The 23,966-nt window shown below is 44.0% G+C and overlaps 1 protein-coding gene across 1 annotated transcript; it reads left to right on the top strand.

Moving 5' to 3' along the window:
• Window positions 1–9,990: 9,990 nt before the first annotated feature.
• LOC111980375 (glial cell line-derived neurotrophic factor-like) lies at window positions 9,991–23,109 on the top strand. The gene is made up of 3 exons (XM_024011098.2): window positions 9,991–10,833; window positions 12,323–12,553; window positions 18,652–23,109. The coding sequence occupies exons 2-3, from the start codon at window positions 12,349–12,351 to the stop codon at window positions 19,236–19,238; spliced, it is 792 nt and encodes a 263-aa protein (XP_023866866.1). The 5' UTR covers window positions 9,991–10,833; window positions 12,323–12,348; the 3' UTR covers window positions 19,239–23,109.
• The last annotated feature ends 857 nt before the right edge of the window (window positions 23,110–23,966 follow it).

The following is a 23,966-nucleotide window of genomic DNA, read 5'->3' as shown; positions in this document are numbered from 1 at the left end:
TGATCACTGCTGAGATACTGGAAGGCTTCTGTCTCCACCCACAACAACAGCTCTGCATTGGAACAGCAGGTATGGAAATTATCTAAAATGAAAGTTCAATTTCTCTTCAAATACCAACCCTATCACAAATACGCTCCCCAATGTTCTAAATGTAACTACCTCTTAACAAGACCAATTTACTGCTGGGAATGTGAAAAGCTCATACTTATTTTTCATTTTATGTAATTTCACATAACTGTTGCTTACCTACCTTGAATGTGTAAAACAACATTCTCATCCTAGACAGGGTATACCGAGAGAAAGGGCATCTAGCTGCAACAATACTGGCATCAGTGCATAATGTACCATAATGTACCTTTCTGGCTGCGTAGGTTTCCCAATTTAGACTTCACTTCATAGATAGGAATAACTGGTCCCATGGGGTTGTCTCACTGAGAGGGACCATGCTAACTCGCCACTGTTGTTCTGTGTCAGTGATTTACGTGGTGCTAGTGACCCTTTTGGATTGGTATCAGTTCTCCTCCTCACCCAGTCTCCTCACTGTGATAGTGAGACAAATTTAGCCCTGTTATTAATATGAGCCCTACTAGACAACTAGCAATGACATGCAGATGTGCAGAGTAGTCCCAGTGTGTTCCCACATTGTTGGTCATAGATTGTACTGTTGGCCAAGGAATTAGTAAATAACATTTTCTGCTCAAAGTACTCAAAAGTTTAGGGCAACCAGGTGCAGATCTACTCATATAAACAATGTTTTTTATTTTTCCGGCTGATATTAGTAGGCCTACATGGAACCTGGAAGCATTATTTATTTGCAGAAATGTCTGGTTTCGATTATATGCATACTAGTGCAAGTAATGCATGATAACGTAACAGTAGCAGTGAATGCAACCAGCATGTAAGCTGATTGACACCAGAGTTACGGCCTGGGGAGCCAGCTGCTCAGTCTGCTGAGAGAGAGACATAATATCCTCTGGGTATAAACTGACATGGAGGTTTGGAGGTGTGTGTGCATTTGCATGTGCATGTGTGTGTGCCGCCTGTGTGATATGGTGTGTGTGTTGTGTGTGTGTGTGTGTGTTGTGTGTGTGTGTTGTGTGTGTGTGGTGTGTGTGTTGTGTGTTGTGTGTTGTGGGTGTGTGTGTGTGTGTGTGTGTGTGTGTGTGTGTGTGTGTGTGTGTGTGTGTGCACTGTATGTGGTGTGTGTACTGTATGTGTGTAACATGTTTGCGATGGTGGTGGTGTACTGTATGTGTGTGCATATGCATGTGTGTGTGTGTGTGTGTGTGTACTGTATGTGTGTGTGCCAGTGTGTACGTGTATTGCCTGACATAGATCCATCAGGTGTTCTCAGCGCTCTCTATGTGTCCATTATGAGTGAAGCGTTGGAGGAAGTATGGAGTTAGCGACTCTCTTTGCACTGCCACCGGATGGAATCACACAGCCAACGACCCCCACCTTGTTCTCAACACATACTGGGCTGGATTAGAACAGGGAACCAGAGCAGAGGAGAGCAGAAACAGGATCCGGCCCCCTCTCCGATCACTCATTGGGCCCGCTACCCCTCCTCAAAAAACATCCTTGGCACTTCCTCCTCCAATTAATGCAACCTTGTTACGTTTGGGACGGGTACACGTTGTGAAAGTCAAGACCGAGCCCCCCGCCTGTACAACATTTTTAGCCAGCAGAAGCAAGCCAGCAACCCTGAAGGCTAGAGGTTATCATTAAAATAGCACTGCTCAGCTCTGTAAAATGAGAGTGTATAAAGCAGCAGGACAACAAGTAGTGTAATCATTTCCCTTCCCCAGGGATATTTTACTCTGATTCCAGTGAGGCTGCTCAGCACTAGCCCGTCCATGTTTGTTTAGTAACAGAAGTGGGAGGGAGGGCCACCCCGGCCTGGCGGACTCTCTTTGAATGGTCAGAGCCGTAAAGCCAGCGTCAGTTCTGATACTGTGCCACTTTGGGGACCGTCCGACATGTCTCTTATGAGATGGCACCTCACACTGACAGCTGCTGAAGGTCAAAGGTAGAGGTCAAGCCCATCACAGGTAACATATCAGCCCAAAGGTATGCTGGCGGCCAACAGGGACCCTCTCAGGGTTGGCTGTGTGCTGAGTTAAAAGGCTCTGCTGGGACACTATCTGCTCCACCACAGACGCCGTGCCTGTGACTGCAGGCACTGGCTGGTGTGTCTGACAGCTAGATGAAGGCTTACAGAGATAGCACATGGCGGACCAAACGCCAGGCGCACATGCTCAGCACAGACGCCAGGCGCTGGATGCCGTACAAACCCTGCAGAAACCTCCACTGATTCTGTCCAGCTGGACACAGAGACTCCTGGAAGCCTGTGTGATCCTAGGAACTTGTCAAACCATCCCTGTCGCAACAATTAAGAGAGCCGCAACCCATACATCCAGAGCCTAACATACATACACACAACTATGTCATTGTAAAGGGACTTACTACTCCAAAAGGATTCCACAAAGTATATCAAGTAGGCTCTTGTCAGATATGAACACATCTTGATAACAAACCCAACCCCTTTTAGCACACTCCACCTTCTTAAGAACCTTGAATCTGTCATTCCCTTCAAAAACCTTTGCAAGGTCTTGAAAAGCCATTGAATATTTCCCCCCAGATCAAGACAATCTGCTCCCTTTGATCCCCATGAGGTGATCATTCACCCTTGACCAATAATAACTGTTCCCACACCTCCGCAGCGTGCTGTTCTAATAACATGGCAGACAGTTCAATCACTGACCCTTATCTCCATGGTAAGACCTGTCAGTGGCCTATGGCACAGCTGAGTAGATCAGGAGAAGAGAAACTCCTGTGAAGACTTCTGATCTTTACTGTCTTGTTCTGAGTATATAGATGTAGAATGTATTAGACTTGAGAAAAGACATGGCTATTTTGTCTCATTTAATCTACAGTATATTGCACTGACAAAAGCAATAGAACAAACACAAGGCGCACAATATTTTAAAGAAACGGTACATGTAGGTTTTTAAAATGTGTCCTTTCTGCACATTATATTTCTATGTTTGAGAGATTTAACCTCTATCAGTGACCTAGACTGTTTCTTATGGAGTACCATGACATACAGTAGATTGTGTGATTAATGCCTGTACACCACCTCATGAGTTGATTAAAAAAATGGGAGCGAAAACAGGGAGACACAGCACTGTATGGCAACTGAGCAGTAGTATAACAATCACCTACTGATCTAACTTTGTTACATTAACTACTACTCTCTCAACAGGAAGCTGTTGATTCAAGGGGTTATCCATGGCGGGTGTCTGGCAGCCTGTAGCAGCTGGGTATTAGTGGAGTTGAGACACTGCCCTCCAGGGTATCAGTGCCCAGGGACCCCGCAAGAGTTCCAAAGGGGATTTCGAAACAGGACCACTATGCAACGCCATGTGACTGTCCCACAGCCACATCAAACAAACACTGCCTGATACTATCTGGCTAGTGTGGGATCTGTTCAGGATCGGCTCGCTCGGCAGCTCAGGGAGGGATGTGTGGTACTGTCAGTGGTCATGCCACCTGCAGGTAGTTCAAATAAAGCCTACAAACTGCTGAAGCACCCAAACTGTGTATATGTTTGCATCACAGGTGCAGGTCAATACACCTGTCCAAACTGAGTCAAACCATCAGCCTCAAAGGCTTACTTGATGAGGTTGGGACAGAGATGCATATACAGTGTCACGTATCATGTCAGAAGGTACAGTCATGGAGTTGAGACACTCCATGGGTGTAGTGCAAGTGAGGGGTGTATAATGTGAGTGAGGGGTGTATAATGTGAGTGAGCGGTGTATAATGTGAGTGAATTCCATGTGCTAGCCTGATAATCCTGCTAACATTCTGACCTTTCACTGGTCTGGTTACTGTGGTCAGCAGGACCGTAAAACACACCAGACAAAACTCATAACAGGCCAACGAGTGGTTAACATGTCACCCATGTACTAAACACAATGGTGGATCATACTGACGCCTTCTAGGAGTATCTTTAGATATACAGTACCAGTCAAAAGTTTAGAAACACCTACTCATTCAAGGGTTTTCCTTTATTTTGACTGTTTTCTGCATTGTAGAATAATAGTGAAGACATCAAAACTATGAAGTAACACATAAGGAATCATGTAGTAAACAAAAAAGTGTTAAATAAATCTAAATATATTTTAGATTCTTCAACGTAGCCACCCTTTCTTTGTTTTGATGACAACTTGTGTGACTAGGGTGCGCATTCTAGTTTCTTTATTTCTATGTTTTCTTTTTCTTTGTGTTTGGCCGGGTGTGGTTCTCAATCAGAGGCAGCTGTCTATCGTTGTCTCTGATTGAGAACCATACTTAGGTAGCTCTTTTTTACACCTGTGTTTGTGGGAAGTTGACTTTTGTTTAGGGCACATAGCCTGTAGCTTCACGGTTTGTTTTTGTAGTGTTTGTTGTTTTGTTCGGCGTCATTTTTATTAATAAAGGAAAATGTATGCTCACCACGCTGCACCTTGGTCCAGTTCCTTCAACAGCCGTGACAACTTTGCACATTCTTGTCATTCTCTCAACCAGCTTCACCTGGACACTTTTCCAACAGTCTTGAAGGAGTTCCCAAGTATGCTGAGCACTTGTTGGCTGCTTTTCCTTCACTCTGCGGTCCAACTTATCCCAAACCATCACAATTGGGTTGAGGTCGGGTGATTGTGGAGGCCAGGTCATCTGATGCAGCACTCTCCTTCTTGGTCAAATAGCCCTTACACAACCTGGAGGTGTGTTGGGTCATTGTCCTGTTGAAAAACAAATGATAGTCCAACTAAGCGCAAACCAGATGGGATGGCGTAGCTCTGCAAAATGCTGTGGTAGACATGCTGGTTAAGTGTACCTTGAATTCTAAATAAATCACTGACAGTGTCACCAGACAAACCACCCCCACACCATCACAACTCCTCCTCCGTGCTTCACGGTGGGAACCACACATGCAGAGATCATTCGTTCACCTACTCTGCGTCTCACAAAGACACAGGTGGTTGGAACCAAAAATAAAGATTTGGACTCATCAGATGAAAGGACAGATTTCCACTGGTCTAATGTCCATTGCTCGTGTTTCTTGGCCCAAGCAAGTATCTTCTTCTTATTGGTGTCCTTTAGTAGTGGTTTATTTGCAGCAATTCGACCATGTAGGCCTGATTCACGCAGTCTCCTCTGAACAGTTGATGTTGAAATGTGTCTGTTACTTGAACTCTGTGAAACATTTATTTGGGCTGCAATTTCTGAGGCTGGTAACTCTAATGAACTTATCCTCTGCAGCAGAGGTAACTCTGGGTCTCCCCGTCGCACTGCACGCCTAATGACAAAAGAAAGCACTTCCATCTCAGTCACTAGTCTCTTCCTCACACCCCATGTGGTGGTGAGTATTTCAGCTTACTCATGTTACTCCTCCAAACCAATTAATATTTCATACAAGCACTTGAGAAATTCAGCCCTGGGGGGCAATGGCACCCGCCATCTGTGCTGTATTCTCAAACAAAAGATGAAATTAGGACTTTTTGGGGACCCACTACTACCTCATTAATGTTTGTATCAGAGGTCCAGAGAAAGAGCAGTATGAGTTAGTCTTTGGTGTCACCCCAGTCTAGCTCCAGACTAATCCACTTAACAATACACGCTGTCTGTCTATGAGCTGGTCATGTTCAACTAGTCTCTGACATCAGAGAGCTCTGTGATTAACTGAAAGTGATTGATTGCTTTTTATGATAATGGTTGATTGTATTCCACAGTTGCTATTGGATCAATCTCTCTCAGCTGTTCTCTGTGACGAGGTTTGATATTAATAATAATATTGCCTCTCTTCTAACTTCACTGGCTCTGTGCACTGGCATGACCATCTTCAACCATGACCTGTGTTGTTGCCCAGTCATGCAAAGTTGAGACACACTTTCCCAGTGCCAGCCAGAGAAAGCTGTTTGATAATTCCCAAATATCTAGTTCCCCTGCTGTTTTTTTCAGTTATCACATCATAAAAACTATTCTCCCTTACCAAGACAACACCTCCACTGGCTTTCCGTAACGTATTGGAGGCTTGGTGACAATGTCATTGTGAGAAGTACTCTACGAATCAGTTTGAGTGGACTGGTAACTGACCTCAAGTCACTCTAGCAGCTCCTGGGATCTGACCCTGGTCTCCTTACTGCCCCCATACCCCACAGGGGACAGACCCCTCTCCACAGGGGACAGACCCCTATCCACAGGGGACAGCCCCCCTCTCCACTTCTACCCCCCGCCTGTGGAATTCTCAGCCCCTCCCCATTAAAAATACTCATCCCTTTAAATCACTTTTAAAGACCCAACTCTCTATGAAGGCTCTAGTTCAGGACCACTTTGTTGCATATGTTGGCTTTGGTTGCTATCTGTTACTGAACACACCAACTTGACTGTGACATTACTGGGCTTGTTGGTAGCAGACAGCATATGAATCATTGTTGTCATTATTGTTGATATTCTTGTTGACCGTAAGAGGGATAATGGGCATCATTATGTAATTCTGTTTATTCTTGTTTTTATGGTAGTGTTTGTTTGTTATGGTTTGTTAGTAGTAACCACTAGTAACTGTCTCTTCCATAAAGGATGTGTGATGTATTGTATCTAGATGTCCATGGTCAATGGGCATCCATCCTGGAGGCACCAACACCAAGCCAAACATTTGGCAAACCCAGAGCAGCACAGACACAGGCACACACAGCTCTGACAGTCAATAATGCCCAGAGGAAACAGAGCAAGAAAGAGACAGTTAAAGTGATTCTCACGGCGAGACTGGGCAGTGCGCCAATTATGACTGCACCGCATAAAGGTCTAGTGCAGTCAAAAACGTGATTTCTTGTATTTTATATATATTTCCACACTATGAGGTTGCAATTAAGGAATACCTAGGATAGGATAAAGTAATGCCTCTAACCCCCCCCCCCCCCTTAAAAGAGTTAGATGCACTATTGTAAAGTGGTTGTTCCACTGGATATCATAAGGTGAATGCACCAATTTGTAAGTCGCTCTGGATAAGAGCGTCTGCTAAATGACTTAAATGTAAATGTAAATAATGTGAAATTGTGAAAATTGTGATTATGCCCTTTTAGTGTAACAGCTGTTTGAAAAGAACGCCCGAACTGTCTGCCTGTTTTGATGAGAGGGAGTTTTTGCCTTCCATGGTGACATCACCAAGCGGTAAATTAGTTAATAGACTAATAAAAAAGAGTTCCTAAACTCTCTGCCAATAACAGCTAATTTTCAGTTTTCCCTTCCCAACTCAAACCACTCCCAGACAGTCCTAGCAAAATTCTTGTTTGAGAAATTTCACTTTTGCTAAGAAGATATTTTTGTTTGTTTTTGACCATTTTAATTGTAAAAAATCACGGTAAGATACTTAATTTAATTGTTACCCAGAAATGATTTGATATTAAGATAAAACGGCTGCATTGGACCTTTAAATATAATGCGATCTCAATGGAGAAGCAGGGGATAGGACTTTACTATGGAATAAGTGCCTCACTTCAAATGTCAACAGATTCACCCACAGACACATGGTACTTGTATCAGCCTGTAGTTGAGATCGCATGGTTTCCGCCATCTTTTACTGTCAACACTATTTATGTGCCCTTGAGCAAGGCACTTAAAGGGATACTTGGGATTTTGACAATGAAGCCCTTTATAGTCAAATGAACCTCTAGATACCATGTTTATGTCTCTGTGTCCAGCATGAAGGAACTTATAGGTTGTTTCATGAGCCAATCCTAACTAGCATTAGTTAGAGCAATGACTTGAAGACAAAGGGTAATGAGTATCTACTACAGCAGCATGCTAGCACATAGACTTCCAGTCATTGCGCTAACGCTAGTTAGCAATTACGCTAGAGCTAGTTAGCAACTTCCTTTAAACTGCATGCAGAGACAAAAATGGTATCCACGAGTTCATCTGACTCTGGGAAGTAGATAAGTGGCCTCATTGCCAAAATCCCGAAGTATCCCTTTAACCCTAATTTGCTCCAAGGGTGCTGTACTACTATGGCGAACGCTGTAAAAGAACACATTTCACTGCACCTATCCGGTGTGTATGTGACAATAAAAAACCTGACTATCAACCTTTAATCCTGTAACATGACATGAATCAATTAGTGAATCAATTAGTGACTGACGGCATCAAACAACCATTTGGAATACCAACAGAAATTAATAGTGAATACAGATCATCCTGAGATGAAGCACATGTAGAGCTAGTGGATGGGAGACTATACTGTTTAGGTGTATTAACTTGATCCAGGGTGCAGATGTAGGCCATAACCTCTCAGCATCAGAGTAAGCACAGGCAGAATAGGTCACTTTTGACCCCTATTTGTTTTAAGGTTCTAGACAATGGAGTTAAAGCAGGCCAGTGGGGTTCTGCAAATGCTTGTAGTTAACATCAAGAAAGGGATGTACCATGGACAGAGGAGAGAAGATACTGGGAATGCAAATAAGAATAATCCCACCCATCTTCTGTAAGTCAATTTCCTATAGTTTTTGGAAAAGCGTTTTTGTGTCATATACTCCCTTAGCCTGCACCTGCACTTATAAACTACTGGTTATTCAATGATTATGTTGTACTGCACCTTGGTAGAGGATATCCCTCCCTTGGCTTTTGAAACATCCTACATTCTTACACAGACACAACACTTAAAAGTGATTCACTGAGCAAAAATAGTTATCCTGTGGTTTAGGCATAATTATGAGATGTAGTAAGCAGCACACAGTCAGTCATAGGTGTCTTTACACCTACATTATATGGATTTAGACAATTGTATGACTCTTGACAGGTTATTGGTGCACCCATTACTCACAGTCTGTTAATGATATAGCAACAATGAAATGCATAGCTTCAGAAGAGAACATGCCAGTGAGGAATCTACAGTATTGTGTGTATGTAGAAAGGACTCAATACCAAGAGGACACAGGATAACCAAGGCAAAACCATATTAGAGAATGCATGTATTGACATGATATTCCAGTCCTGGAGCTAACAAGTACGCACCTTTAATACCAATGCATGATCTAAACAAGCTAAATCATATCACCAGTCACTTTGGATTTACAGTGTCAACAGTAGGATTTGCATCCCTTTTGTCGACATTCAGAAATTTCCCTCTGTAATTTGCCTGTCAAACAGAAACGAAGTCCTTCTCTCTCTAATAAAACACGTGTGCTGTATTTGGACGTTTTTTTCTATAATGATGTTTTTTGGGGGGTGGGGGTGTCAGGTACCTTCTAACTCATCAATACTAAATTCACATAAATTCATAAACAGTTGGGTTAAACCAGGAGGAATTTGGCTCTCCTAAAGATGAAAGGAGATTGTTGAGTGTAAATGATGAGGGCTAATGGACCAGGCCTCTCAGGTGCCACATCCCAGAAGGCTTCTGGTGCCTCTATTGTAGCCCACATAGACCCCTGCAGGGATAACGACACCAAACACGGGTTATTAAGTGACCATTTGCTGCGACCTATAGCGTGCTTCTGAATAGTTATGAGTATTCTACATGTGCATTTCAATTATGGAGAATTATATAGTTTGCCATATAAGTAAAATGTTAAAAGTCGTTATTTATACATGTACACCTTTCTGCCCAAATGTCCATCACATGTATTTACAAGTGTGTCCTAGTAAATAAGAGTGGTGAGCATCCTAATTTGAGCTGTGTGTAGCCACCAGACCGAACCCGACACCCAGCGCGCGCGGTGAAGATCAGTGTAGGCAAGGAACATGTATCGCAACCAAATGTCTCCAAATCGCCTTCCGCATTACTGAAATCTAACCCGAGGACATCAGGAGAGTGACATAATCCTCAAGACATCCCAAAACTGCGACCCAGCAAATGGAGTGCCAGGGGTGGTTTGGAGATGTGTGTTGGAGTGGACTTCTGTCTCTACTTACTGTTTGGTCGTGCAGAGGTCGAGAAAAGAAGGGCGGACACTTCGAAACGTCAGCGCGCTTAAAGCTATAAATCTATCCAAACCGCTCTCTGCGCCCGGTATGGTGTAATGCGCAGACAGCTGCACATCTGTACTGCCAGTGCCAGCCTGCAGAGCCCGCATGTGGACAGCCATCTCACTCCTCACGCGGACACCTTGGATATAATGGAGAATACACATCATTGCCCTCATTTTTTATTAGAATACATTGGGGATATGAAAACATTGCGTAAATCTTCATGATCATACATGTTGCTCTGGTGGATGTTACGAACCTTATTTATTACATTTTCTCTCGTGAAAAAGGTCAAAAGTAACAGTTAACGGTGTCTCTAACGCGAGTTTTCTGTACGTTTCCCTGCGCCTCGGCTTTGGCGAACTGGTCCACTTCCTGCGTCGGGAGAGCCGATGTCTTCATTTGACTCCTTGCAGTTGGTGATGTTGGATCTTTCTCGGATATCCAATGTGGAAACCAGAATCCAATTAGTTTGCGACTGAGCGCCTGGAGAGAGAGCGCAGCGGCACTTTGGCCAGCCAGTCACTCCAGCGCGTAGCCTACTTGTGGGCAGACACATGGTTGGCTGCTCTGTATACGAGAAGTCACTCATCAAGCCTTGTTGCATTCATTTTCAGGGTCATTTTTACATTGTAAATTACATTAAACGCATCGGATGAACGCATCGGATGTTGTATATGTGATCAGATAAAACTTTACAGTCTGAATATATCCTTTGGATACAACTAGAGCTGCTTCTGACGCAACACGGAACGTTAAATGCATCGCTGTGTGTTGGATTTTAATACTGATACCAATTGCAGGTCTGCAAGGGCCAGATTTAAGGTAAGCACAGTACATTCACAGTTATTGGTTGTAGTATTGAGTAATTTAGATGCATGTGTGTAGGCTGTCGTATACCTATAATATTGATACATTCATTTTGAGGCTATCGGACATTCTGAATGTCTAGCCTACAAAATACAAAAAAGCATTCATCAACGATTATCTTTGAAAGGACAAATGCATCAAACATGTAAAAAAGGGCCGTTTTCTAATAGCATATACACACTATGCACTAGCTGTGTATACAATTTTGGCGGTGTTAGCTGCACAATTGGAAGCAATTTATTTAATGCATGAAGCCTATTAAAAATGGACAAACTTTAGCTGCAAACAATGCTTAATTAACAAGAGTCCAGGTAAGAATTAATTGGCCAGGGATTCACCATCTGGCGAATTCATGTCAACATTTGGGCTAGTGTAGCCTTTCTGCTGGACAGTAGCCAATGCGCTATGCATGGTGTGTCCATAAACACATTTTGGAGTAAAGGCGCACCCTATGCCTGGACGGCCACCCATTTCAGTAACACGCACTCATAAATTATCTTTGAAATAAGGTCTAAAATTAGTTGTAATCGAGGTGTTGTTTGGGCCAGAATGGAAATTCATGGACATGCAGAAATATCTTGGCACAAAAACAATCATTAAAAAAATATTGTGATTATCAATATTTGTATCATGCAGAAGCTATGGAGGTCCCTAAAGTAATAGGATAGTCATGTATTAAATTAAATTAATAGATTATATCTAGGCTATTTAAACCTAAATACCATGTGGTAACAGTTTATAGTTACATATAGTGTTTATAACCTTCTAGACATATTTGACCTGTAAATGGAAAAATATCAAATTTGATACAATGTAAATAATGCTCTCTGAAGTTTGTTAATTTGGAACCCCAGTTAGCCAACAAAACGTCATACAAATAACTACAGGTAACTGACAAAATAAACACCAACATAAAGTTTCTTAATAGGGCGTTGGGCCACCACCAGCCAGAACAGCTTCAATGCACCTTGGCATAGATTCTACAAGAGTGGAACTCTATCGGAGACCTCAATTCTTCCACGAGAAATTCCATCATTTGGTGTTTTGTTGACCATGGTGGAAAGCGTTGTCCCAGGCGCCGCTCCAGAATCTCCCATAAGTATTCAATTGTGTTGAGATCTGGTGACTGAGACGGCCATGACATATGGTTTACATTGTTGTTATGCTCATCAAACTATTCAGGGACCTCTCGTGCCGTGTGGATAGAGGCATTGTCATCCTATGGGGGCATAGCCATGGTAGCCAAAATAATGGCCTGCCCAGCATTTTTATACATTTTATCGACTTGTAATATTTTCCAGTTCTCGCTATTGAAAGATTACCAAACGAACCCCCTTTTGGCACTGTGTCTACAGCCTACACTTATATTGATAGTTCAATCCAATTCGGAAATGTTTGATTATTATTATTATCCAACTCACACATCCGTCTCGTTTTCTTGCAGATTCCTTCATAGGAACTGAGTCTAAGATGAAGTTATGGGATGTTTTGGCCACGTGTTTGTTGCTCCTGAGCTCCGTCTCCACACGCCCCCTCTACCAAAACCTTCAGCCTGCCAAAAGAGCTCACTACTCGGATCGGTACAGTGATTCTCTGTCCCCGTCTGTGGAGGAACCAGAGCCAGAGTTCCAGTCGGAGTCTCACAGCCTGCAAGAGATTTCCATGGAGGACAAATGTAAGTAAAGATTCTGATGCATTGTTTTATCACCTGCTGAAGTTTCAAATATACTTTCTTCTGCATAAGATCAGACCATCTTCAGGAAAATGATTATTTCTTATAGAAGACTATTAAAGTTGTTTGATGAGACTCTGTTGCAAAACCGGAGCATAAATGTGACTGCAGTACTCAGTCCTCAACTGGTTCTCAGTTTCTTGAAGTGAATATGGGTTTAAAGAGTGTGACACACCATACATTAAACATACCATGTATTGTTTGGTACTCAGTGTGTTCAAATTGCCTGATTACCAAAACAAATGTGCTACATTCAGTCCAAACATGTAACCCAAACAGAGAGGATACATATCTGTTAACCATGGCCATAGGTTGCCATGTGTTACATATTGCATCAGGGGTGCTCCCCTTGTAAGAACAGGCTCTCTGGGGTTACACTTGGATTTTGGTGGGTTAAAGTCTTGGAAGCTACTACCTTTTGCTATGAACCACATTGTAGCAAGGCAAGCTTATCCCAAATAAAGGGACAGCAGTCAATGTAATTGACGCCTGATAGTGTGAAGCGCCCTTGAACAGAGGCCAGACCAGTCATTGATGAATCCTGCTGAGTGCCTGATTCAGAGGAGGAGCAGTAGTTTGTCTAACAGCAGGTTTGAGCAGCCTTCTCTGCTGCTGTGGCCAGCATCACGCTGGGGTCAAAACATCCATGCGGCAGAAGGAGCAAGAAATAGTGACTGCAGCGCCTCAGTCCTAAACATAGTTGAGCACTGACATTCCTACTGCCTTGTTTATCTTCAACCCTGCCTCTCTGGGACTGCAGGATCTGTGCCCTCTCTCTGTGCAGGAAAACAAAGCACCCCCCCCCCCTCCTCCAACCAAGTTACAGTAAGGAACTGCAAAACAGATGCCAATCACAGGAGAAAGAATGGACTATACGGCGAGTAAGAAGCAATAAGGGAAAGCTCAATATTGTATTTATGTTCATTTTAGCAGCTGTGAGGGTGAGGAATTCAATTGTGTTGAAAGAGCATGAACCTGTCTTGTCATTATACAGTATAAGCTGTAGATGAGACATGGAACATTCAGACCAGAGAATGTTCCCCCTCACCTCATATTCAGTAGTGGCGGTGAGTGACATCTCCTCGGCCTGTTCCGTAACGTAAGACCATAACAATGCACCAAGGTGTAACAACCTGAACTCAATGGGAGGTTTTGGCCTTTTGTTTCAGTTGCAATGTCTGTGGTAACGATGAAGCTTGTACCATTCAAGTAATCTTTGGAGGCAAGTGTCTCTGCAGCTGATCCACAGCCTCTAGAGATATCGTGTCTGTAGGACAGAAAACATGTACCAGGCTTCTGGACGCAGCAACAACTAGGCTAGAAAACTGATGAAGTTTTTAATAGTAAATAATATTGGTCCCTGTCGATCCTTGTCAGGACTTCACTTTGGTCTCAGTGGAGCTTTACACTGGCAGGCTTCAGAGCTGATCTCTAAATCATAAAAACATGATTCTAGAGAACGTTTGAAACAGGTGCATGGAGAGCCAGGAGGTGTTTCTGTATTCTGGGCAGTTTTGCTGCAGAACACTTCACCTGTCTGTCAGCTGGCATAGAATATACCTACCCCTGTCTGTCAGCTGCAGAATAGTACCTACACCTGTCTGTCAGCTGCATAGAATAGTACCTACCCCTGTCTGTCAGCTGGCATAGAATTAGTACCTACCCCTGTCTGTCAGCTGGCATAGAATAGTACCTACACCTGTCTGTCAGCTGGCATAGAATAGTACCTACCCCTGTCTGTCAGCTGGCATCGAATAGTACCTACACCTGTCTGTCAGCTGGCATAGAATTTACCTACTCCTGTCTGTCAGCTGCATAGAATAGTACCTACTCCTGTCTGTCAGCTGGCATAGAATAGTACCTACACCTGTCTGTCACTGGCATAGAATAGTACCTACACCTGTCTGTCAGCTTCATAGAATAGTACCTACCCCGTCTGTCAGCTGGCATAGAATAGTACCTACCCCTGTCTGTCAGCTGGCAAGAAGTACCTACTCCTGTCTGTCAGCTGGCATAGAATATAGCCTACTCCTGTCTGTCAGCTGGCATAGAATAGTACCTACACCTGTCTTGTCAGCTGGCATAGAATAGTACCTACCCCTGTCTGTCAGCTGGCATGAATAGTACCTACTCCTGCTGCAGCTGGCAAGAATAGTACCTACTCCTGTCTGTCACTGGCATAGAATAGTACCTACACCTGTCTGTCAGCTGGCATAGAATAGTACCTACACCTGTCTGTCAGCTGGCATAGAATAGTACCTACTCCTGTCTGTCAGCTGGCATAGAATAGTACCTACCCCTGTCTGTCAGCTGGCATAGAAAAGTACCTACACCTGTCTGTCAGCTGGCATAGAATAGTACCTACCTCTGTCTGTCAGCTGGCATAGAATAGTACCTACCCCTGTCTGTCAGCTGGCATAGAATAGTACCTACACCTGTCTGTCAGCTGGCATAGAATAGTACCTACACCTGTCTGTCAGCTGGCATAGAATAGTACCTACCTCCTGCTGTCAGCTGGCTAGAATAGTACCTACCCTGTCTGTCAGCTGGCATAGAATATACCTACCCCTGTCTGTCAGCTGCATAGAATAGTACCTACCCCTGTCTGTCAGCTGGCATAGAATAGTACCTACTCCTGTCTGTCAGCTGGCATAGAATAGTAACTACCCCTGTCTGTCAGCTGGCATAGAATAGTACCTCACTCCTGTCTGTCAGCTGGCATAGAATAGTACCTACCCCGTCTGTCACTGGCCATAGAATAGTACCTACCCCTGTCTGTCAGCTGGCATAGAATAGTACCTACCCCTGTCTGTCAGCTGGCATAGATAGTACCTACACCTGTCTGTCAGCTGGCAAGAATAGTACCTATACCTGTCTGTCAGCTGGCATAGAATAGTACCCTACTCCTGTTCGTCAGCTGGCATAATAGTACCTACACCTGTCTGTCAGCTGGCATAGAATAGTACCTACTCCTGTCTGTCAGCTGCATAGAATAGTACCTACCCTGTCTGTCAGCTGGCATAGAATAGTACCACCCCTGTCTGTCAGCTGGCATAGAATAGTACCTACCCCGTCTGTCAGCTGGCATAGAATAGTACTACCACCTGTTGTCAGCTCATAGAATAGTACCTACCCCTGTCTGTCACTGGCATAGAATAGTACCTACTCCTGTCTGTCAGCTGGCATAGAATAGTACCTACCCCTGTCTGTCAGCTGGCATAGAATAGTACCTACTCCTGTCTGTCAGCTGGCATAGAATAGTACCTACCCTGTCTGTCAGCTGGCATAGAAAGTACCTACACCTGTCTGTCAGCTGGCATAGAATAGTACCTACACCTGTCTGTCAGCTGGCATAGAATAGTACCTACCTGTCTGTCAGCTGGCATAGATAGTACCTACCCCTGGCTGTCAGCTGGCATAGAATAGTACCTACTCCTGTCTGTCAGCTGGCATAGAATAGTACCTACCCCTGTCTGTCAGCTGGCATAGAATAGTACCTACACCGGTCTGTCAGCTGGCATAGAATAGTACCTACCCCTGTCTGTCAGCTGGCATAGATAGTACCTACTCCTGTCTGTCAGCTGGCATAGAATAGTACCTACTCCTGTCTGTCAGCTGGCATAGAATAGTACCCTGTCTGTCAGCTGCATAGAATAGTACCTACCCCTGTCTGTCAGCTGGCATAGAATAGTACCTACCCCTGTCTGTCAGCGGCATAGAATAGTACCTACACCTGTCTGTCAGCTGGCAAAGAATATACCTACCCTGTCTGTCAGCTGGCAGAAATAGTACCTACCCCTGTCTGTCACTGGCATAGAATAGTACCTACACCTGTCTGTCAGCTGGCATAGAATAGTACCCTACTCCTGTCTGTCAGCTGGCATAGAATAGTACCTACCCCTGTCTGTCAGATGGCATAGAATAGTACCTACCCCTGTCTGTCAGCTGGCATAGAATAGTACCGTACCACCTGTCTTCAGCTGGCATAGAATAGTACCTACACCTGTCTGTCAGCTGGCATAGAATAGTACCTACTCCTGTCTGTCAGCTGGCATAGAATAGTACCTACCCCGTCTGTCAGCTGCATAGAATAGTACCTACACCTGTCTGTCAGCTGGCCTAGAATAGTACCTACACCTGTCTGTCAGCTGGCATAGAATAGTACCTACCCTGTCTGTCAGCTGGCATAGAATAGTACCTACCCTGTCTGTCAGCTGGCATAGAATAGTACCTACCCTGTCTGTCAGCTGGCATAGAATAGTACCTACACTGTCTGTCAGCTGGCATAGAATAGTACCTACACCTGTCTGTCAGCTAAACTACCTGTCGTCATTAGAATAGTACCTACTCCTGTCTGTCAGCTGGCATAGAATAGTACCTACACCTGTCTGTCAGCTGCAGAGATAGTACCTACTCCTGTCTGTCAGCTGGCATAGAATAGTACCTACCCTGTCTGTCAGCTGCATAGAATAGTACCTACTCCTGTCTGTCAGCTGGCATAGAATAGTACCTACACCTGTCTGTCAGCTGCATAGAATAGTACCTACTCCTGTCTGTCAGCTTGCATAGAATATACCTACACCTGTCTGTCAGCTGGCATAGAATAGCCTACTCCTGTCTGTCAGCTGGCCATAGAATATACCTACACCTGTCTGTCAGCTGCATTAGAATAGTACCTACCCCTGTCTGCTGCTCTATAGTGTATCAGCTGGATAGCCACACAATAGGAGGTGTCTAAATCAAAAGGGCACAGGGTGTCTAAACAGATTGGCTCCTGGCTCACCCAATACGGCCCAATCAGCTTTGGACCTGGGTGGATCAGATTACCTGTACCCTGGTAGTGGAACAGGTGAGACAGGTGACACCCACCACCATAGAGAGGCTGGGTTACTGACACCTCCACCTGCCTGACAGACACACTACAGAACCTGTCTGGCGGCCCTGTGCCCACCACACACAGACCAGTCAACTGAGGCCTGGAGTAAACATGTCAAGGCCAGCATAGCCCCTCTACTAACCTTACCTCCACCGACCAAATACACAGATGCACAAACATACACGCACATTAAAACATCAGAAAAACATCATACACCTGATTGCTGTTGGGTAATAGTGTCATACTAATTGAGTCATTTCACAATATTGTTTTCTGTGATCTTCTGAGTGGCTTGCAAGATGCTTATGCGCTGTGGAGCAGGAGGGGGTTTACACTATAATAGAATCAACATGTATTACATAAGGATCAAAGGACTCTCTGGGTCTCTTCTTGTTCCCCTCTGCAGAGGGCAGAGGGCTCCCTGCATGTTTTGAATTTGAAGCAGAATAGGTGCTCTGAGAGATCTGCTCTAACTCAATGTCACATTCCGTATGATTCCCTTCAAGAGGTGCTATAAACTCTGATTCAATGTTTTAAAAGGGAAAGAGACGGCGAAGTCCATTCCAAGACCTATAACTAAGATCAGAGTCATATTTAGAGAAGACTTGTGCCAATACGGTTTGTGTCTGAACGTTCTAAGAGCGCCACTTTCTCCTCCATAGCCGTAGCTAAGTGATAATTGATGCTGTACTGTTTATCTCTCATAGTTTCAAAACCTATGAAGATGTCCAGTGAAAGACAATATGCAATTTGTTGACACCACAGCACAGTACCGACGTGGAGACACATTATCCCCAATTCCAATCAATAAAAACCTCTGTTAAATTCGCTACTCTGTTTTGCTTGTTTGCGGCGGGTCATTTCATAGGGAACGGTCAGAGGCACTGACATATTGTTACATCAGCAACATGGAGAGAATAAAACCTGGCTGAACTCTTAATATATGGCTCTGCCTAAAATGACTGAGGAAGACTAAAACAATCTTCTGTATGGCACTGTCAACTGTTACAGTTATCGAAGCATTGCTACTTTGTTATGGGGATGCTCAATAACATTCAAATTGTTGTCATTACTATTTTTACCTGTATTGTTTATTGCAACTCTATGTGTTGTCATTTTATTGCATTATCAGTCATTTCCTCTTTGCATCCTCTCTCTCTTAAAGATGACATCACAGGCCCATATCCGGACCAGTTTGAGGATGTAATGGATTTTATCAAGGCTACCATTGGCAGACTGAGAAGATCATCAGAGCCTGCCGGCGGCTCAAAGGGAAGGAGGGAGCAGAGAGAGCAGGGGAGACAGAGAGGAGCAGCAAACACAGACCGAAGAGGGGGAGGGAGAGGAGAGGGGAGAGGAGAGGGGAGAGGAGGACGTGGGGAGAAGAAGGGTCGGGGGCGAGGGGGCAAAGGGAGGAGCAGTGAAAGAGGGGAGCAGCGGACGAAGCCGGTTGAAGGCCGTGGCTGCTTGCTAAAAGAGGTCCATCTCAATGTCACAGACTTAGGGTTGGGCTACCGGACCAAAGAGGAACTGATCTTCCGGTACTGCAGCGGCCCTTGTTCAGATGCAGAAACCAACTATGACAAAATCCTCAACAACCTCACCCACAACAAGAAGCTGGTCAAGGACACACCCTCCCGCACCTGCTGTCGACCAATCACGTTTGACGATGATCTGTCATTCCTGGATGACAACAACGAGGACTACCACATTCTGCGGAAGCATTCCGCCCGCAAATGTGGCTGTGTCTGACTCTGGGAGAGACGAATGAAAGAAAGGCTGACAGACAGAAAGGAGAAGGAGCAGTAACATAAAGCCTCTCAGAGGCTGGTACTGCCTCTTGGAATGAAGGCACACATGGGAAAAGAAGGGAACATGAGACGGATACAGTCCACTCCAGTGGTGTCTTAGGAACCATGGACAGTATTAGCATGTCCTATGTCCCACTCCTGAGAGGCTGCTGTGGGGTGAACAGGGATGGTGTGGTCCCCAAACCTCCAGTAATTAGGCTGATTCAGAGCCCAGTTCAGGTCACAGTGGAGAAGGGACTCTATGATATAATTACATAGAATTTAAATTACTTAGAAATTCAGCGTAACGGTCTTTAAAAGAGACGTTGTCAATTCAGCTCAGTATTCACTTCATGATTGGATCACGTTCTTGGACGCCTACAGGGGGATACGCTCTCATTTCCCTGTGGAACCATGCTGTTACACTCACAGGCTTGCCTGCAATGGAGCTGCTGAGACGGAATCAGAGGAATTCAGGATATTGTTCCTCAAAAACGTCTATTTTTCCATAGTCAGATCATGAGGAATACAATGAGAGCAGAACTCTTCTTGACGAGTATTTCCAGCTGCAGTCCAGAGTGTTCTGGTTTCACTGCACAGACTGGAGCTTAAAGTTTACATTCACAATGAACGAGGGAACCTGTTGACTGGTTTAGTCCTATAGCAAAGAGACAGACAGTCTGGTACGACACATCGATGTAAAATCCAAGATATTTAGAATTTATATATATATATATGTATATACACACACACAAGATGTATTTATTAAGATTGAATTAACTTATTGTTATTTATTGCAGTCCATTTTATGAAAGAAATGTTTGTTTTTCTTATTTATTTGAGCTCTGTTTTGTCCCGGATGGTACCAAAGTTGAGCATGTGTTTTTTAAGTAGAATCAGATTGTGCTGAAACAACCAGATTCAAGGTGCAGCCATAACTAATCAAACTCATCCTTCAGTTTCAAAATGCTGTCCAGTTTATATCTGTAATCCATGGTAGTTAATCCTAAACCCACTGCCGATTCCAAAACATCATAGATTTATGAGAATAACAGAAGGTATCGATTTAGAGAGGGGGCGCAGAAAGAAAGAGACAGGGTGGAGCGGACCAATTCCAAACTTTTTCAAAACTTAAAAATCTTATCTCTGCTTTCGATCCTTTTGAATGATGCCAGGTTTGAGCGATTTTGACAGTGTTCCTCATTTGTCACTAATGGAAAGCAGAGAGGGCCGAGCAGCCTGGGACGTTAGGGGCTGAGGGCCTGGGAGACACCAGTCAGCTGCTCCTCACTCCTCACGCTAACCAAGTAGATGGGTAAACAAGACTACTGCCAAAATCTTGGCATGCCATTATTGGTTTACAAAGGAACATACAAAGCCTGCATTCATTGTTTATTTTCTAGGCATAAAGTCGTACTGCCAGTGGTTATCCCGGAGAGCTGTGTAGCTTTCCTTACAATGATACTCTCCACATTAATTCAAGACATCCTCTTTTTTTATAGACAGAATAACAAAATTACCTCATTGCTAGAGAAGTGGTGCAGGACAGGTTGGATATGGCCAGCCTTCAGGCCCACTGCTTTCAGTTCACTTACATTCTCTTTCTATCACACCATTTGCAAAGTAATGTGTTACTAAACGCTTTACAAAATGCTACATAAAAGCTTGCCAGGAGTGATGGTAGCACAGAAAATCTCTGATATCATAGAAGCAGTCAGTAAAAACCTTGACACTAGACTGTGGAAAAGGGACCCACTGTCCTTTGGCCATCACAGTGCAGAAGTTGATGGTATGCATGTACACTTGGCTGCCAGGGTCTGTTACCCTCAACCCTTCAGCCTGGTCCTGGCTCTACACCAAGTCTGGGCACAAACTGCATCGTGGTTACTGTCCCTGTAGGATTTAGCGTTCCTGGGAGTGTCTCTGTCTCTGTGGTCTCTGCTTTGACAGACACACCGGTTTTTCTTACTGATCTGGGGTTTGAAAACAATCCTCTAACATGCAGCTTAGCCCACTACTCCCACTGGAACACCAGTGCTTAAGACCATTTAAGGGCGATCTTGGCTCTGCCTCTCTTAGCCAAACCGACACACTCTCCCCTACATATTTATTTGGACAGTGAAGCTTAAACTTTTTATTTGGGTCTATACTCCAGCATTTTCAATTTGAGATCAAATATTTCATATGAGGTGACAGTACAGAATGTCACCTTTTATTTTAGGGTATTTTCCGACATTCTGTTTATCCGTTTAAAAATTAAAGCGCTATGTATCTAGTCCCCCCATTTGAAGGTGTCATAAATATTTGGACAGAATCACATATGTGTATTAAAGTGGTCAGAAATGTTGTATTTGGTCCCATATTCCTAGCACACAATGAGAAAGTTAGTGATACAAATGTCATACTTCCAAGACATGCGAACCTCTCATCTTTACCAACAGAGGAGGTTAGCATTTTTTTGGGGGTATGACATTTATGTCTAACTTTCTCACTCATCATTATTCACGATTCATTCATGATTATCCGTAATCATTGCTAGAAACCACATTAATGCAGAAGTGTTCCCGAAACACATTATATTCTTATTTACAATAAAAGTGACTCCAAAATTACACAATACATGATTTACTATTGGGAAAAACATAATCCGTAACATAACCAAAACAAATGCATCCAACAAGTTTGTAGAGTCACAAACTTGATAGGAATATGGGAACAAATACTACACTTTTGACTACTTTAATACACTACAAGTGAAAATATATATATCTTCAAGTGTGGGGAGGGGGGGACTACTTACAAAGTCATTTAATTTCTAAACGGTAAAACAGATATGTATGAATATACCCTCAAATAAAAGGTGACATTTTGCACTCTCACCTCATCTGAAAAATTTGATCTCAAATCCCAAATGCTGGAGTATAGGGACAAATGTACAGATTATTTAGATTCACTGTCCAAATAAATACGTAAGGAAATGTACGTCTTAAGACCAGACAGTACAACAAAAAGAGAGCCAGACAGTGTTTGTGACATCACTGAAGGGGAGAGAGGGGAGCACCGGGTAACCAAGCATTCAGTGTGAGCATTATACAGCATACAGTATACACTCACCCAACACAACTACTAAACAGAAAGGAACACTAACAGAGGATTCTTTAAGAGCATAATATTACTGCTATGCCTTTGTCCCATTATCATAGAGAGGAGCTTCTGAGGGAAACAGAGAGAGAGGGAGACCCAGGACCTGATGAAGGGCATGGATTATGGACCAGAGTACCTGTGCTCACCCAACTGCATCAAAGACAGCTTTAGTCTCTTAATCCACCCTGCACACAGAACAAATCCACGGCATCAAGCTGAAATTTAGGCCAAATACTGTCAGAGAAAAATCTACCATTTTATCACAGCACACTTTTCATTTGGACCATCTTCCCCTTTAATATTGGATTTCTGTGTAAGTCTTCTGGAGACAACCTAGCAGCCTCTTGGGCCCTTACCCTTCTGCACGATATTTTAAAGGGTGTGTGAACTAACTGACTGACCCTTCTGTCTTATGGTTGTTTGCTCAACAGTCAGTGATCTTTTCCTGTGTGTTCATAACTCCGCCAGTTATTCTGTGAAGATAAACATGCAAAGTGTACAAACACCAGGCAGGCAGAAAAAATTGCATTATTTGTTTTCAGACCTATGTTTGTGTCGTTATTGCCTCTGTGAAAGAAAAGGTGTAATGTCTCACTTGTTTTGTGTTACTGAACCAAAGCTCTCAACAAATTTTATTTTTGTACAATATTTTATAACTTTTTACAGAATTAAACTTGTTTCTATCAAAATGTTGTGCGTCTGATTGCTACTCAATACAAAATACAGTGCGAGTTCTGTAGAATCCTATTGGTCGTTTATAAGAAAGGTCTTTCGTAACAAAGTACTCCATGTGTAGACTCTCCCTGACAGACATTTGAGGGGGAAGAGAAAGCAGCCTGTTCTGAGATTGTAAGAAAGGCGAGTGCAAAAGTAATTCTCATGGTGGAATAACCTCGTGGGAGGTTGCCATCAGCACTTGAAGGACAGATATTAGAGGAGGGTAGGTTTGAGGTGTTATAGGGAGGGGCAGGGCAGGTTTGAGGTGTTATAGGGAGGGGCAGGGCAGGTTTGAGGTGTTATAGGGAGGGTCAGGGCAGGTTTGAGGTGTTATAGGGAGGGCCAAGGGCAGGGGAGGTGTTATAGGAGGGTCAAGGCAGTTTTTAGGTGTTATAGGGAGGGTCAGGGCAGGGAGGTTTGAGGTGTTATAGGGAGGGGCAGGGCAGGGCAGGTTTGAGGTGTTATAGGGAGGGGCAGGCAGGGCAAGGTTTGAGGTTTTATAGGGAGGGTCAGGGCAGGTTTGAGGTGTTATAGGGAGGGGCAGGGCAGGTTTGAGGTGTTATGAGGGAGGGCAGGGCAGGTTTGAGGTGTTATAGGGAGGGGCAGGTTTAGGTGTTATAGGGAGGGGCAGGTTTGAGGTGTTATAGGGAGGGTCAGGGCAGTTTGAGGTGTTATAGGGAGGGTCAGGGCGGGGCAGGTTTGAGTTGTTATAGGTGAGGGGCAGGCAGGTTTGAGTTGTTATAGGTGAGGGTCAGTGCAGGTTTGAGGTTTTATAGGGAGGGTCAGGGCAGGGCAGGTTTGAGTTGTTGTAGGTGAGGGGCAGGGCAGG

This window comes from Salvelinus sp. IW2-2015, linkage group LG20, assembly GCF_002910315.2.
Source record: "Salvelinus sp. IW2-2015 linkage group LG20, ASM291031v2, whole genome shotgun sequence".
In the NCBI taxonomy this organism is placed as follows: Eukaryota; Metazoa; Chordata; class Actinopteri; order Salmoniformes; family Salmonidae; genus Salvelinus; species Salvelinus sp. IW2-2015.
Note: the sequence above shows the minus strand (reverse complement) of the source record. Positions and strands in the feature narration are given on the sequence as shown.